This window comes from Ruditapes philippinarum, unplaced genomic scaffold (assembly GCF_026571515.1).
Source record: "Ruditapes philippinarum isolate M1 unplaced genomic scaffold, ASM2657151v2 ctg94_1_1_1_1, whole genome shotgun sequence".
In the NCBI taxonomy this organism is placed as follows: Eukaryota; Metazoa; Mollusca; class Bivalvia; order Venerida; family Veneridae; genus Ruditapes; species Ruditapes philippinarum.
The window spans coordinates 53,018-71,846 of record NW_026853837.1 but is presented as its reverse complement, the minus strand read 5'-3'; the positions used below and the strand labels follow the sequence as shown (position 1 = coordinate 71,846).

At 33.5% G+C, this 18,829-nt stretch overlaps 1 protein-coding gene across 1 annotated transcript; it reads right to left on the bottom strand.

Annotated features, from left to right (window-relative positions):
* Window positions 1-481: 481 nt before the first annotated feature.
* Window positions 482-17,858, bottom strand: LOC132738121 (NADH dehydrogenase [ubiquinone] 1 alpha subcomplex assembly factor 2-like). Its single transcript, XM_060725549.1, has 6 exons — window positions 17,624-17,858; window positions 10,856-10,960; window positions 8,731-8,771; window positions 8,150-8,224; window positions 1,457-1,526; window positions 482-659 (listed from the first exon to the last, which is right to left on the bottom strand). Exons 1-6 carry the CDS (start codon window positions 17,841-17,843, stop codon window positions 592-594), a joined length of 579 nt encoding a protein of 192 aa, XP_060581532.1. The 5' UTR covers window positions 17,844-17,858; the 3' UTR covers window positions 482-591.
* Window positions 17,859-18,829: the final 971 nt, after the last annotated feature.

Genomic DNA, 18,829 nt, shown 5'->3' with positions numbered 1-18,829 from the left:
TAAAAAATTATTTAAAATTCAATGTTATTCAATGACCTCTAATGTAACAATGACCTGGAGACCTAGTTTATGGGCATGAAACTGATTATTATAGTGGTGAACATTTGCATGAAGTTTCATTAGAATCCCTCCATATGTGTAGGAGATATGCTCTGGACAAATCTCTTTAGTAACCTTGACCTTGCATATATAATTAATATTTAATTACATGTTTAACACCAGTAGTCATGATAATGATTGTGTGTCAATCCCTCGATGAATGATGACTAAATGGTCCAAATATACATTTTCATATTTTTATCTGATCTTTGACACCTGTGTGACCTTGACCTTGGATGCATGGACCTAAATTTTGCATGCAAAACTCCTCCTCACAATGGTGAACAATTAAATATTGAAATTCCTCTATCCCCTTTTTTCAAACGGGTGTATAAAAAACTCGTTTTCAAGTCATACAAATATCTTATAATTAAAAACACAATTTCACCTTTTTTTGTATGATTTAATAATTGTGTATTAACAAAAACTCAAAATATCATCAGAACTATATATATAATAACTTAATCTAAAATGTCAATAGTTGATAGAATGTCAATCTTTCGGTGGTTTTGGCATTTGACCAGGTGTTAGGTGTAAATCATCATATGTTGGGTAAGGAACTGAAAGGAAAAAAAAATACTGTAAACAATACAATTTCTTATTTTCCAATTTTGTTATTTATATATTGTAACTACAAACAAGAGGGCCATGATTACCTGAAAAGGTCACACTTTCATGTTAAAGTCAGTAAATTAATGATGAAACACTGGGTTTGTCATTTTTTACCCAAACTGTATAATTTTTAAAAAATATTTGTAGATGTGACATCATGTCTTCTTTGAAATGCTTCAGAACAAATATCTAAGCTCTTGGCATTGTAATTTCACACAATAAGATTTAATTAAATGTGTTTTACTATTTCAGTCTTAGTCTATATAACATAATTGATACAATTTTTATAGAGGACCACAAGGTGATTCTATGCTCCAAAAATCATAACTCTTGGCATTGTACTTTCAGAGAAAAGGGGTTTTAAGACATTTTACTATACAAGTCTATGTAAACTTATTGACCCTCAGGGTTGGGCCATTATTGACACCAGGGTCTGGACTTGAATTATTATTGTAGAGGTCCACTAGCCAATGCTACATGCCAAATCTAAGCTCTTGGCATTGTAGCTTCACAACAGAAGACTAAAATGCCTTTTCCTATACAAGTCTATATAAACTAAGTGACGTCCAGGGCAGGGCCAATTTGGAAGATTATAAGAATGTTAGTACAACTATGTTGTTTAACTTGAAATATTTGCCTCAAGTATGATTCTAGTAACTTCTCACAAGATTATTTTTATGATGATTTTGACAAATTTGGTTAAATTTATAATTCTACTATATAAAGTTAGTATAAAAGCCAGTACCTTTAGTTGTATCACCAGATATTGTTTCTGTTATTTCTGTACTTTTTGTATCACCCTCTATCTGATTCTCCTATTAAATAGACATGTAAACTATGTTCAGTTACAACAAGAATGATTAAATGGATATTTATAACATGCTTTTTCAATAGATTACTATAATATATTAAATATCCTGTATGTTGTAATTGAGGTTGTATACCACACTTAAGTGAAATTATATATATGTATATAATTATGCTTATAAAACAATTTTGAAACATTGTAGAATATGTAAAATATGTACTGCTATTTGTAAATATTATATGTACTGGTAACCATTAAAATATATGCATTCATTTCTTACTGAAAAATTTGACGTAGACTTTATAGAAAATAAATTTTTATTACCTCCCTTTATTTACATGAAATGTTAAATTCGGTAATATCTTTATAAATAATGCTTTTTGGAACTTACAAAATTGATAAATCTTAATTTAAGCATCATATTTATTTTATAAAACCATAAAAAAATTGTGTTACAGGATCTTTAAACTGCATATTATATCATAAATAAATTGACATTTCAGCAGGTATAGTAAAATTGTACATGATTACTGCCAGCATATAAATATTTTAACACTTCAGGTAAAAATGTAACGAAGTTACAGTAATATTACATTTTTAACATGGACACTGCAGTAATGAAAGAGTGTGCCCAATTCTTCAACACTAAACCAAGCAAATATCATAGTATTGCAAGCAATCCATAAGTCCCCTACCGGTTAGAACTCCAGCAACATTCTGAAGGGCCATTGGTGATAAATTATGCCATTGAATGAATGAATGACATGAATGAACTTTAATCTTTGGAGTCTTAATTTGTCTATATCATAGTAATGTTTCCCTGCCTAGTAAGGAAATTATGTTTATACAACAGATAATCAAAAGATCAATTTTCTCAGAATGAATATTTTTTAAACAGTTTTACTGATGTTTCAACTTTTCTCTACTTTAAGTAATTTGTTGGAAAAGTTCTTTAAAAGTGATTTAGGAAACAGTTTTTAGGAATGGACAGACAGACAGACTGAAAGACACTCTGAAAAAAAAAATCATGGAAACCCATGACTTATAAATCTCATCACAAATGAATGTCTATTTTAAATTTAAAGTAAATCCATGGAGAAATAAGAAAGTTAAAGAATGAATAAGAAAAATGCAAAGATTAAGGAGATCATATTGGAAATATGGACGCTAGATTTATAACCCTTCTGTAAAACTCAAGCTAGAATATATATATGAAGTTTGAAGTAGATACATTAAGAAATAAAGAAATTATTTAAAAGAAATAAAGTTTTATTGATTTTGGGGTCAAAGGTCACATTCACCTTGTAGGTAAAAACAGTTTTTGATCAATAACTAAACAACACTTAGACCTAGGAACTTCAAAAAGGGTTTGATGATTGTTCATGACCAGCAGATGACCCCTATTGATTTTGGGGTCAATGGGTCAAAGGTCGAGATCACATTGACATTGTAGGTAAAAACAGTTTCCGATCAATAACTAAACAACACTTAGGCCTCAGAACTTCAAACTAGATATGATGATTGTTCATGACCAGCAGATGACCCCTTTAATTTTTGGGCCAATGGGTCAAAAGTCAAAGGCACATTGACCTTGTAGGTAACAAGAGCCACCGCCGGACGGGGGCAACGCTCGACTTTTTACTTTTTCTTAAGCAAACAAAGAAATGTTTGAACAAATCTTAACGTTTCCTTTTAAAAATTTAATAGGTCTGTCTTGTCACATTAGTTTTGTCTATATATTTTGTATATATAAATATACAATTTATATAATATATAATCGCATTTATATATTTATAATACAGTGGTGGTGGCGGTTGCAGTGGTGGTTGTGGTGGCGGTGGCGGTTGTGGTGGCGGTTGTGTTGGTGGTTGGGGTTGTAGTTGCAGTGGCGGTGGAGGTTGTGGTATTTGAGGCGGCAGTGGTGGTTGTGGTAGCCACCGCATTTTGCTCAGTGATGGTTGTGGTGGCGGTTGCAGTGGTGGTGGTGTTTGTGGTGGCGGTTGTGGTGGTGGTGTCGGTGGTGGTGGCAGTTGCGGTTGCAGTGGTGCTGGCAGTTGCAGGCTGTCCAGCACCCTCCGACATAAAATTAGGGCGAATTTTAGGGCAATATTTTAGAAATTTTAGGGCTAAAATTAGGAATTTTAGGGTACATAATAGAAATTTTAGGGCTAAAATTTGGAATTTTATAACTAAACTATGTCCCCAAAAGACCATGATGTGGGCTAACCTTTGCATATTTGATACAAAAGTAACTCACAAATAATGCTCTAGTTAGAGCAAAGGTGTCTACCAGTGTGCACTCACTGGTCAACTGCCTTCCCTGCAGAAATGGTCATAGTCAAATCATGTTCAAACCATAATTGAAATATGTTTCTTCAATGGTTGAACATGTCAAAAGAACATGTTCTACCTATGTTTTGGGAATGTTATAACCACGAACGTCTAAAAGGAATTCTTATACAGTGAAATTCATGCACAATGCAGCTTTTGAATATGGACAAATGAAATTTTTGTACAAGTAAAAGGGCATTAGCCTTAGTACAGTCATTTGAACAAATGGGAAGCATCTATAATCAACACACAGAATTGCACATCAAAAAAGTTCATCACACAGACCATTAAATTGCAGTTTATCTAGATCATTAACTTAAGAACGCTTACGCCTAGGAACTTCAAACTTGTTGTTCATGACCAGCAGATGACCCATATTGATTTTGGGGTCAAAGGTCAGTCACAATGACCTTGTAGGTAAAAACGGTTTCCTATCAATAACTTAAGAAAGCTTAGGCCTAGGAATTTCAAACTTGGTATGATGATTCTTCATGACCAGGAGATGACCCCTTTTGATCTTGGGGTCAAAGGTCAAAGATCAAGGTCACATTGCCCTTGTTGGTAAAAACAGTTTCAGATCAATTACTTGACAATCCATGGGCTGTTGGCCCTCAAACTTGGTAGATGCATTGGACTTGACCAGTATATGACCCCTATTGATTTTGGGGTCAGGGGGTCAAAGGTCAAGGTTGCATTGACCTTGTATTTCAAACTGCTTTTATATCAATAACTGGACAACCCATGGACCCTTGAACTTCAAGTTTTACATATGCATTGCTTTTCTTAACAAAATGACCTCAATGGTTTTTGGCGTTAAGGGGTCAGAGGTCAAGATCACATTGACCTTATAGGTAACAACGCTTTCTGATCAATATCCCAACTCATGGGCCCTTTACCTTCAAACTTCACAGGTGCATTGGTCTTGGCCAGAAGATAACCCCTATTGATTTAAGTGTCAAACGTCAATGTCATATTGACCATGACTTGTATGTATGACCAATTACTCAACAACTCAAGTTGCCTTGGTTGATATATTTTTATTAAACTAAAAATCCTTTTGGTATACACATTTCAAGGTCTTATGTCATGGCTGTGATTAATGAGGCCTACATGATTCATAAAATTTTTGCATATACAGTGAAATTTGAGAAAACCGGACGCTGAGAAAATCGGAACTCTCTAAATACCGGACGAATAATTCAGTCCCAAATTTTCCCTTCTTTAAACTATTGTATTTAATATTGACAATACCGGAATCTGTAAAAACCGAATATCGGACGGTTGATTGGGGACTACAAAGTCAATTATATAGACGATTACCCTGACAATACCGGACGCCGAATGTGTGAATAACCTTGTGTACTTATCAATTGGTTGTGTCTAATACGCTAACTGAGCGGTAACGGCACAATGATTGTCTTATTTGTTTATAATGTCTCTTTTCACAGTTTGATATATTGTAAGGTATAGATGTTACCGTTTTATATAAATGTCAAAATGCATTGAGGAATTGATCGGTTAAAATCAGTATGAATAAAAAAATAGAGTATTTTTCTACTGTGTTGCTTTTTGTATATTCATTTCCTAAAATGACAACGCAACGAAAACGACATTTATCGGCGCTAAGTTCTATTCCATGGCCGAATTCGACGAGATATGTCTAAAAGTGACAAAGTTAAATTAATTAAAGACAGTGAAACTTTGCCGAGATCTACTTTAAAAATCTGACCAATATGTTTTTATTATAAACAAACAAAGTAAACTATGTTCGTTAAATCATTATCCCTTACCCAAATGTAAACATATGCGAATGTACTCGAACTTGATCGTTATGAGGTAACTGCTGTTCATTTAAATCCAAATTGTTATTGTATTTATATGCAATAATGGGACAAAAACTATAAAAACATATTTTTTTGTATTTCTATCATTTCTTTATTTAGCAATATACGTACACATGATCTTGAAAATGCAAATATATAGCATCCTTTGTAAGTCATTGCTCTGTTATAATATAAGATCCTGAACAGCTGAAGGGGACATTGAGAATACCGGACCGCTGAGAAAACCGGACAAAACCCTCAGTCCGAAAGCCGTCCGGTTTTCCCAACTTTCACTGTATTATTTGGTCAGATTTGTAATCACTTTGTCATAAAATTGCTGCATACAACCTTTGTGGTCACAATTACCTAGTGACTAGTCATGACCAGTAATTAACCCTTATTGATTTTTAAAACATACCAATTTCTCGAAAAAAATCTAAGTTCAAGGGGGACATAATTCTGGAAATGGTCTTGCTAGAGTATTGAACCTCCATACAAATGATTTGAGTGATAATAGGAAACATATATTAAGATACATTAAGCAATAAAGAAATTTAAAAAAAAACAACATTTTTTTCATGAAATTCTAAGTTCAAGGGAGGCAATTCTTTTTTTTTTTTTTTTTTTTTTTTTTTTTTTTTTCAGGCCCCAACTGGTAACCCCATTTATTTCAAATTCTTTTTACATTTATACATATAATAGTACATATTTATAGATATAATAGTACCTCATTACATCAGAATATTAAAATAATTACTAAATTTGAGTATATTAAGGGAGGCAATTCTGATAATTTTTGTGCTAGAGTGTAAACCTTGTCACATATGATGTGGTTGGTGACTAGAAAGTTATATTCAAAGTTTGAAATAAATAACTTAAGAAATAAAGAACTTATAGTAAAAAGCCGAAAAACTAGAATCAAAAATTTTGACAAGGTTGCCGACGTATGACAGCTCTCAATATACTCCCTACAGTCAAGATTAAAGTGATGTGTATAATTTCCATACTACCATCTATCCATATTTTAAGTTTCATAAAAAATTTCAGCTCTTTTTGACTAATCACAAATATTGTTATATTTGCCATGTTTTAAGCCTATTTGTTGCCATGGCAACCAATTTTTTCAAAATAGGAAGAAAAGATAAAGACATGCATAATCTCGAGACTCAAAACTACCCATATGTCAAGTTTCATAAAAATATTTCCAGTATTTTTTGCGTTATCACTGGATCCAGTTTATGTGTAAAATTAGCCATATTTTCAGTCTATTTGTTGCCATAGCAACCAGAAATTTTCAACATAGGAAGAAAAGAATAAGACGTGCATAATCTCCAGACTGCCCATATTTCAAGTTTCATAAAAATAATTCCAGTACTTTTTGCGTTATCACTGGATCCAGTTTATGTTTACAATTTGCCATATTTTCAGTCTATTTGTTGCCATAGCAACCAGAATTTTCAACATAGGAAGAAAAGAAAAAGACGTGCATAATCTCCATACTGCCATCTATCCATATATCAAGTTTCATTAAAATATTTTCAGTACTTTTGCGTTATCGCGGGATCCAGTTTTGTAGACGGAGGGACTGACAGACGGACAGATAGACGTTCGGACAGAGGGTAAAACTAAAGTCCCCTCCGGTTAACCGATAGGGGACTAAAAATTTCAGAGGTTTAAAAGTTATGGAGGGGACAAGCAATGTAAACTTTTATACATTTGACCTTTAAGTGTGACCTTGACCTTGGGGGTAGCAACCCAATTATTGCACTCTGCAAATGTTCTTATAATGGTGATCAATTGTGTCAAGTTATCTTTTAAAATTTCAGTGGTTAAAAAGTTATGGAGCAGACACGAAATGTAGACTTCTTAACATTTGACCTTTAAGTGTGACCTTGACCAGGAGGCTAGCAACCCACTTATTGCGCTCTGCAATCGTTTCATTATGGTGATCACTTGTGCCAAGTTATTTCAAAAAAATTTAAGCGGTTTAAAAGTTATGGAGCCGACATGAAATGTAGACTTTTAATTATGAAATGAAAACTTTTTAACATTTGACCTTTAAGTGTGACCTTGACCTTAGGGGTAGCAACCCAATTATTGCGCTCTGCAATCGTCTCATTATGGTGATCACTTGAGCCAAATTATTTCAAAAATTTTTCAGCGGTTTAAAAGTTATGGAGCGGACACGAAATGTAGACTTTTTATTATAATTGAAGATTTTTTTACATTTGACCTTTACGTGTGACGTTGGGGTGAGCAACCCAATTATTGCGCTCTGCACATCCTCTTATTATGGTGATCACTTGAGCCAAGTTGTTTCGAAAGATTTTCAGCAGTTTAAAAGTTATGGACCAGACATAAAAGTGTTACGGACAGACAGACAGACTGACAGACGGAGGCCATTCCTATAATCCCCTTTCCGCTATGCGGAAGGGGATTAACAAATTAATATTATGTAAAGAATGTTATTTCTCACCATTCTCTCTTTTTCTGCTAGTTCTTTCACCCTCTGCTGTATTTGCAACTTTTTTATTCTATTCCTCTCCAGCTCCTAAAATATTTATTTTGAAAAAATCTTTTGCAAATTATATTTAAAAACATGATCTAAGAACATTATAATAAAACATCTCTCTAAATAAGCTAACATACATAACATTGTATTAACTTACATGTAATACTCAGGACATAACTAGGCATACTAGACAATAAAAATAGAATAATACGGATTCATTTGCTTGTTAAACACATATAATTGAGAATAAACTTGTTTATTGACATAACCCTGTGAAAAAGAAATGAAAATTGAAGGCATATTATGATGAATAGATCTATATTGGTATTGTCAAAACTTTGTTTAAACCGTTCACCACTATTGTATGGTGAAGGAAGTTTTGCTATTTTGGTAGAACTATCTTTGATATCTAACATCAGAAAACTCATTTGAAGCATTTTGCTCTTAACAACACAAAAGTAAAATTATACCATGCAAAATATATCTATATCATTTTTTATTGTGAAATGTAAAATCCTTATCATAAAAAGTTTACAACAAATTACCTCTTCAGTTGGAGGGTTAACTCGACTAAATCGCAGCCAAGCTGAAATAATTTGTAACAATCATTACAGGTACATGTATATCGCTCTAAGTATAACAAGAGAATCGAATGCAGTGTTAATGCTTGTCTGTTAATTATTCCAAGTTAAAAGGGGGAATAGCTCCAAAAATAAAAACATATTGCTTTCAGAATTATGCTCCTTGTGTAACAAATGCATCTTGTCATGATAAGCAAGTATTTCAAGTTTCATGTTGATAACTAATTAATTTAAAATGTTGACTAATGGGCAACATTAAAGTATATGCATGACAACAACAACAACGCAGCAGTGATCATATGACTTTTTTCTTCAAAACACACAAGCTAAAATGATTCAAAGTGCCATCCTCAAATAACTTTACACCTTTAGGAATATTTTGTGTGGCTGAAATACAAAATTGTTGAACTGTTATCCGATTTTAAACAACTTTTTGGGGTTTTTTTTAAAGTATTTTCAAGTGTAAATATGTGTAAATTGAAGTAATGTTTTTGAATTTCTTAAAATTTCATCTGTATTAAGGTTACACACTTACACTAAACTAATGCAATAAATATTCTGAAACAGATGAATACTTTGCATATCAAGGAACATTAATTTCCCAAAGGAAGTCACACAAACCAAAGTACAAATACCTAGTGAAAACTTCTGAAAACCTTTCTTGCACTAAAATGAAAGAATCTGACAATATTTAAGCAACATGTAGATCTCTGATATTTCTGAATAATTCTATTTATTTTATGCTTTTCAGTGGATTACTGATTTATCCGTGAAAATTATATTTGGTAATTTCACAGTGAAAATTATCAAAATATAATTTCACTTTTTTCAATGACGAAACTACTTTTTTAAGATTTTCCCCATGTGGTACCTCAATTTTATTTTTGCTGACAATTCTGACAATGTCAGGCTGTTTAAATAAAAAGCAAAGCTGAAATTGATAAATACCTTAAACGTCAAAAGTAATAAAAAGAAGAAAACTTACTTCTATTCATTCAAATTCCAATCACCAAATTTCGTCTCTAAATTTTTTGTTTCATTTTTACAGTCTGAAAAATACATTCCTTCCACATGCAAACTGCTCTTGATGACATTTGGGCATATTAAAGTATCCTACGAGTAATAACTGCCGTATGCTTTATGAAAAATTGAAAAGCCATGACAGCTACAGCTCGTAGAACAAGTAAACCACCCAGCATTCCGAGCAAGTTCCAAGTCTTCCATTTTCATAGCTGCTTTTTTCATGTTTTCACATCTGTCAACACTTATTTTTTGTCTGTTTCAATCCTCAAATATGTTTTCTTTCTTTTATAAAGGTGTATGACTAACAATTCCAAATGATATCCCTCTGAATCAAACACAATTATTTTCCTCCCGTGAAATACACAACTTTAAAAAATGGCTGCCGCTTACATTTAACAAAGCCAGGTCTAATATAAATTCGCAGTAAGTAACAGAAATATGGATGGATGGTTGGAATTTTCTCCTACACGAATTGTTTGTTTTTATTATTAAAACAAGCGATCATTCATATTTTTTAAACAAAATAAATAATATCACTGTCATTTAATGTTGATTGTCGGACTTATTTTTCAGCTCAAGACTTCTTGTTTTTAATGAGAAATTCGCACGAAATGAGGCTCTCAATGGGGAAACAAATTTTAATATTTATGTTAATATTATGGAAATTTCGTTTAAACTTGTTTTTTAGCATAAAATAAAAAGAAAATTTGTTTGTTTGTTGTGTAAGATGTAATTTTATTTCATCTCGTGAACTTTAAAAACAGTATTCTCACTCGTGGCTACGCCACTCGTGAGAATACTGTTTTTAAAGCCCACTCGATGAAATAAAATTTCATCTTACACACAAACAAACAAATATCCTCTATTTATTTTTTTACATATCATTAAATTTCATCCTACACACAACAATGTTTATTTCATTGAACATTAGATTAAAGGTAAATACAGCCTTCACTCAGGCAAGAAATGAAAGGATAATGACATACTACATTTATAAACCTGAATGAAAAAAATTACAAAGTATAGTATATAGTAATTAGTATAAAAGTATATTATTTCTACATACCATTCCACTCAGGTGGCACTCCCATGCCAAGCTTTTCTTTATACATCATTGCATTTTCTTCTGATGGGAGAACAAAACGAGACTCTTTTATATTTAATTCCTTGTCTGAAAATGAATAAGTCGGAATTACATATAATACAGCAAACATGCATGACACACTTATATTACAGAGTGACACAATCTCATTATCTACCCTTGATCATCAAGAATAAAATTACTATCCAGCATCTGTTTGCTATACATGTATACAGGGTGATAAGGCATTCACGACAACTTTTCCGTGCAACATCAACATCATACTTCTGACTGATACACTGATCTTTCCAGACAAAATAGAAATTGCTAGCTAATCAAATTGCATGTAATAATTATAATGTATCTTACCACTAACCATTGGAAAATTCCAACTTTTAATTATTCTATCGAATTTTCGAAACAATTCATTGTTAATCTTGGTTGTCACAAAATCTTGTGCTTTAACAATAATGTGTGGTTTCTATGACCATTGTTAATGGTTAAGCATATATTAAAGTTAAAAGGGTATGTTTCTATTGAAAATTTCAGGGAATATAGCGTGGAAAAAGACCCACTGACACGAATATTGGAACACCGCACAACACTGAATCAAAACACCGCATTTTTATTCTGTTAGACTGATAATTACTGGCATGGGTTTTCTTTTGCAAAGGCATGGAAATATTTTCAGAGTCACTCATCCTGCAGGGCAAGTAACTTTTATATCAAATGTTTGCTATACATGTATACAGGGTGATAAGGCATTCACGACAACTATTCCGTGCAACATCAACGTCATACTTCTGACTGATACACCGATCTTTCCAGACAAAATAGAAATTGCTAGCTAATCAAATTGCATGTAATAATTTTAATGTATCTTACCACTAAACATTGGAAAATTCCAACTTTTAATTATTCTATCAAATTTTCGAAACAATTCATTGTTAATCTTGCTTGTCACAAAATCCTGTGCTATAACAATAATGTGTGGTTTCTATGACCATTGTTAATGGTTCAGCATATATTAAAGTTAAAAGGGTATGTTTCTATTGAAAATTTCAGGGAATATAGCGTGGAAAAAGACCCACTGACACGAATATTGGAACACCGCACAACACTGAATCAAAACACCGCATTTTTATTCTGTTAGACTGATAATTACTGGCATGGGTTTTCTTTTGCAAAGGCATGGAAATATTTTCAGAGTCACTCATCCTGCAGGGCAAGTAACTTTTAAATCAAATGTGCAGGCATCATTTTTCTACTTGTCCGGCATCAAATTCTCTTAAATTCTACTATAGTAATTACAAGGGGACGAGTTGAATTTTTGTCCTCTGTTGCAACATACTTCTCAGTAACTAGAATTATAGATCTACTTAAAATATGTTTTATTTGATGGAAGACTGTTCTCTTGCTATTTTATTAATAAAAGGTTAATTATGGAATTCTTTTGAAGGTCAAATATATCTCAAAAATACCAGTTAGATAAGAGCAATATCTCAATAGTACCGGTAAGTCGATTTTTTTTTTTTCATTCCTTTTTTTAAATTCCTTTAAATGCATAAACCCCACATGGAATTATCTTTCTTTTTGACTGGTGTTACTGAAAAACACAATAGGGCCAAGATGGCCCAAGATCGCTCACCTGACCCATCAAACTCATCCGAGCAATTACTTAGACAAGCATCCTGACCAAGTTTGATAACAACTGAGTCAAAAATGTGACCACTAGAGTGTTAACAAAATTTGTCCATATTTGGGCAGTGTGACCTGGTTTTAGACCCAAGGTGACCCATATTCAAACTTGACCAAGAAATCATCAAAACAAACTTTCAAATCAAAACAGACCCACTGGAGTGTTAAAAAGATTTTTCTATTTTTAGCTCCTGTGACCTAGTTTTTCATCTGAGATGACCCATGTACGAACTCATCAGAGTAATTACCTAGATAAGCATCATGACCAATTTTGATGACAATTAAGTCACAAATGTGACCACTAGAGTGTTAACAAGGTTTTTCTATTTTTAAGTCCTGTGACTTAGTTTTCATCCGAGATGTCCCGTGTTCAAACTCATCCATGCAATTACCTAGACAAGCAACCTGACAAAATTTGATGATGATTGAGGCAAAAATGTGACCACTAGAGTGTTATTTACAAACCAATGTGGACGGACAACAGAAGACTGCAAGGGCATTCAACGATCCTAAAAGCTCACCCTGAGCTAGCTCAGGCGAGCTAAAAAAACAGTAACATGCGGTCATTTAAGGCTAAATATTGCAGTGTCCACATGTTACTATTGACAAAGTTGTATGGTGCCTAAAAGTTGCACTACACACGTGGAAACATGAGAAACATAAAAATCATATCAAATATTCAAAAACAGCTTATTAAAGTGGTGTAACTTGTTCAAATGACAATAATGTACATAATTATATTGTATCTCGATCAGTCATATGAACTGAACAGACTAGAAAGTAATTATGTTTCGTAATCAAAACAATATTTTTCACAGTATGCACCATAGCTAGTGAAAGATTTAACATGTAGTAAACATTAATAAGCTTTGAAATAAATGGCACATTAGATGAAATGAAAAAATTGACGATTTTAATAACCTTGTTTTATTATATCTAGTAAATGAGTGCTGGATTGTAATTTCATGAGTAGTAAATGGGTGCTGGATAGTAATTTTATTCTTGATGATCACTGGGGAAATGGTGGCAACATGTACACAGTGAAAAAATTGAGCTTAAATTGCATAATTTAGAGAAATCAATTCGTCCACAAAAGGCATATTTCAGTTGAATTCAATATTTTAACCTGCTTGGAATACTTTTATATGAATGGAAAGGGGCAAAATGTATGTTTACTAATGGTTGATTTGGAAGTTTTGCTGGCACAAAACATGTTGACCTCGCAATTTTAAGGTAATTTTTTCAAGTTTGGTATTTCATTTATCGCAAATGAAGATAAATTAGGCTCAATATTTTTAACAGTTACTGAAAGATATATCTACATGTATTGTGCGATGTTTGTACATGAAGATATGAAAATGTCTTAATTCAAACTAGAAATGTGTCCATAGGACCCCACACTCCACTGTTTTGTCAATATTATGACTCTAAGTCAAATATTTTTTGGGCTACACAAGTTGAAAACTAAAGATCTTTTACTAAGTCAAGGGCAAGAACTTAACAAATACTGAATAAATCCATAAGGTGGTGTTGGTAGTTTTCACTCCGGATCAAGACAGTAAGCAGTATTAAATTCACCACAGCACAGTTCAACCACTGCATTGTTCCTGGGCAGGCTGTCAAGCAGTTTACCAGTACTAGTTGCCTTCACACTTTCGCAAGGAACTGAAACTTCTGTACATGCCAGAGCAGAGGTACAGTGCTAATGACAATAGAAAGGATTTCATGATCAATTGCAACGAAAGTGACCTGTGCCATCTGGGAATTGAACCCGGGTTGCCCGATTCACAGTCCAACACTCTACCTACTGAGCTTACCGGACGCCTGTGTATAAATCTACAAGCAAATCCCAAGGTGCATAAGTACACATGCTGAGCAACATTCTTGTAAACATTCAGGCTTACAGGTTGAATACTTTTTGAGCTATGCATGAACAAATTGCAAACTTATATTAAGTCAAGGGCAATTACTCTAACAATACTGAAAACAAGAACCGGTTGAACCGGCTGATGCTCCCCGAAAAGGTTTTGGACACAGGAAAGTATTAAAACAAGAGCACCTCTAGGCGGAGCATTATATGCCCGAAAGTGTTTTTTTTTTTTTAGTAAGGATGAAGCATTTGTAAGACATGGGAATTAGCTATTCATCCTATAAAAATTTACAGCTGTAGGTTGATTAATACTTCAGTTATTAATAAAGACCTTAACCTTTGACCTTGTGACCCAAAAATCAATAGGGGTCTTCTACCTTATATGGAATATCATCCTAAGAAGTTTGAATATTGTGGGCCAAATGGAACTTTAATTATGCTCTAGAAACTGTTTTCAGTATTAAGGTAAAAGTGACTTTGACCTTTGACCTTGTGACCCCAAAATCAATAGGGGTCTTCTACCCAATATGGACAATCATCCTATGAAGTTTGAATATAGTGGGCCAAATAGAACTTACGTTATGCTCCGGAAACTGTTTTTGGTTTTTAGGTGATTGTGACCTTGACCTTTGACCTAGTGACCCCAAAATCAATAGGGGTCTTTTGCTCAATATGGGCAATCATCCTATGAAGTTTGAATATTGTGGGCTAAATGGAACTTAAATTATGCTCCGGAAACTGTTTTCAGTTTTAAGGATATAGTGACCTTGACCCTTGACCTTTTGACCCCAAAATCAATAGGTGTCTTCTACCCAATATGGACAATCATCCTATGAAGTTTGAACATTGTGGGCTAAATGGAACTTAAGTTATGCTCTGGAAACTGTTTTCAGTATCAAGGTAATAGTGACCTTGACCTTTGACTTTGTGACCCCAAAATCAATAGGGGTCTTCTACCCAATATGGACAATCATCCTATGAAGTTTGAACATTGTGGGCCAAATGGAACTTAAGTTATGCTCCGGAAACTGTTTTCAGTTTTAAGGTAATAGTGACCTTGACCTTTGACCTTGTGACCCCAAAATCAATAGGGGTCTTCTACCCAATATGGACAATCATCCTATGAAGTTTGAACATTGTGGGTCGAATGGAACTTAAGTTATGCTCCGGAAACTGTTTTCAGTTTTAAGGTAATAGTGACCTTGACCTTTGAACTTTTGACCCCAAAATCAATAGGGGTCTTCTACCCGATATGGACAATCATCCTATGAAGTTTGAACATTGTGGGCCAAATGGAACTTAAGTTATGCTCCGGAAACCAAATTGCTAACGGACGGACGGACGTTCTCACAGGACAGTAATTATGTGGCTACTCTATTGTTCTCTCTTTTGTTCTTTTTAGCCACACAAAAGAAAATAGCCACATAAAAGCATTAAGGAATGAATGACATCAAAGAGAAAGAACAGTTACCTATTGTTCCTCTAGCCACATAATTACTGTCCTGTGAGTGCGGACAGACAGACAGACGGGCGCCAGGGGGTATAACATAATATGCCCTTTCGGGCATATAAAAATGAAAAAAGGGCAATAACTCCAAAATTAGGCAAGGCAGAGATATGGTTTTTAGCACTGCACTTCTATTCAATGAGACCTATCTACTTATACAGTTTCGTGATGATATCTCTTATAGTTTCAGAGTTATGTCCCAGGTAAAATTCAAAGTGTAAAAATGAACAAACAGCAATGACTCCAAAATTAGACAAGGCTGTGTTTAGGTTCTTAAGCACTGCAGTTCTATCCGATGAGATCTATCTACCTACAAAGTTTCATGTTGATATCTCTTATGGTTTTAGAGTTATGTCCCAGACAAAAGTAAAAACAAAGGACAATCATTTCAAAATAAGGTAAGGCAGAGTTATGGTTCTTTAGCAATGCACATCTACTAAATGAGACTTATCTACCTACAAAGTTTCATGTTGATATCTCTTATAGTTTTAGAGTAATGTCCCAGACAATGTTCAAGTGTAAAAACGAACAAAGGGCAATAACTCCAAAATTAGGCAAGACAGAGTTATGGTTCTTTAATACTGCACTTTTACACAATGAAATCTATCCACCTACAAAGTTTCATGTTGATATCTCTTATAGTTTAAGAGAAATGTCCCAGACAAAGTTCAATGTGTCAAAATGAACAAAGGGCAATAACTCCAAAATTAGGCAAGACAGAGTTATGGTTCTTCAGCAATGCACTTGCAGTTACAGTATTTTTTAGCCTGATACACAGGGAAATATCTTTTTAAGACAATATGAAGGAAGAATGATCGTAACTGTAAGCAAAACAAAAGATATTTCTGCTTGTTTATACTGACCTTCTGTTGAAGGGAGATTATTATCATTATTGTATGATAATTTGACCATTGTTGACAAGACATTTGTGCCAAACGCCTGTGGCTACAATGTGCAAAATAAATACAAAATAAATAATGCGTTGTTTTAAAAGAACCGTTTTAAATTTATCGATCTATTACATAAATTTTGAGTATAGTAGTCCCCGCAGGTACCGCGTCCTTGCCAATTCCGATGTAATCAGACAATTTGTTTCTTTACACATTGAATGCCACCAAATACTGTTTCCACCATTAATGTGAAAGTGGAAGTGCTGCTTTTTGTGAATTTGGATAGAAATTGTTAGAAATTTTTTCATTTCAAATAAATTCTGTCATTCATAGGAAAATCCAAAGCTGCCTGTGTGTGCTGAAAAAACTTCTTTACTTTACCCCATATATAACTGTTAAACTTAAAATTTCATGTTCCGACAAGTGAAGGTCGTCTGCTGAAACTGTAGTGACAGCAAATTCTGTTACAAAAAATTATACTGAAGCCACAAAGGGCCATCAATTAACATACCACGGTACCATAGTGCTCTCCGTATAAGCTCCCATTCTCAACATGGCTGACCGACCATAGATGTTTCTAATTAAAATCATTGAGTTATTCTATGAATGACATGTGTATTTTAAAGTCAAAATACGACGGGTAAACACAATTCAATAAAATAGTAAATATAAGTTCTTTTTATTTGTACAATTTGCTGGAAATAATAAGAACAGTGGTACCATAGGGGACCATTCTAAGTCAAGAGTAAGTCGCGGAAACTAATGACATCTTAAGGCAGCTGTTATACCTGCATGCTTTAAAATATATCTGTTGCCATGAAAATCAGTTCCAACAATTTCTTGCTTTATTTGCTCCTTTTTAAGTTTCTTCCTTTTAAGATGGCTCAAAATAGTTGATATAAGTCCTTTCGCTTGATTTCTCGACATATTTCGTAATAATTGTCTCCCTTGACGGCCATATGGAACTAAATTAACATCTTGGTCAGAATCTCGCATTGATTTTCCCATATAGATCTACATTATGAGAAATGGTCCCTAATTCAACCTTAAAAGCTAAAGAGGTGGCTTTTCTAGCAGATTGAAGTGCTTGACACCAAAAAACTGATCTTGTTATATAGATAGGATTAGCAATCCAATTATTTTGCAAAATGACATCAGTTTTTTTTTTAGATGTTAATTAAATTATATATCCGATTCTTAAATATCGTTCAGCACAACATTATTGTTGTGACTGTGGTACATTTTAGTTTCAACTAGTTGGGTGATTCCAATATTCCTAATTGAATAATGTTGAATCACCCTTAGGATATGTTGCCTGCTTTTTAACTTTGTCTTTTAACGTCTTTAATAATCTGTGATACGCAGGCTTGATATAACCTCTGATTCCCTTTCAAAATTGCATTTTGTTTAGTTCCGCCTAAACTGTTTTCTCTTTTAGGGCACATGTCTTCTGTTACTTGGCGACCATACACTGAAGTGTCACATTGAAGGTTCCCTGATAACCGACGTATGAACACATCTGCGGATGTTTCTAAATTCCAAATTTTACCATTTCATGTTTAAATGTTGAATTCTGCTTAAGCTGGTGCTAGGGGCGTGGACAGTAGGTTGCACTTTCCAGTACTGTCCATGAACAGGCTCAATCAAACCGAGCCTGCAACATTTTCAATTCTGCCATTTTGGACTTTCTTTACAGATTCTATTTCTCTCTATTTTACCAACTTTTCATCGAAATTTTCTGCTAATCAGTCACAGGACTGACATACACTTTTTAAAAATGCAAATATCCAAGTCACAAATTATGCTAGACTTATGAAATATTTCATTTTCTGGTCAAGTAACATATTTTATGATGATAGTTTATTCATGTCAATATTTTAGGATATTAATCATCTGAGGATAAAAATGGGATAATAAGGAAATATTGTTACTATATGTACATAAATGAAAATCATTTACCCCAGGGTGGGGCCAATTTTGACCCCAGGACTATA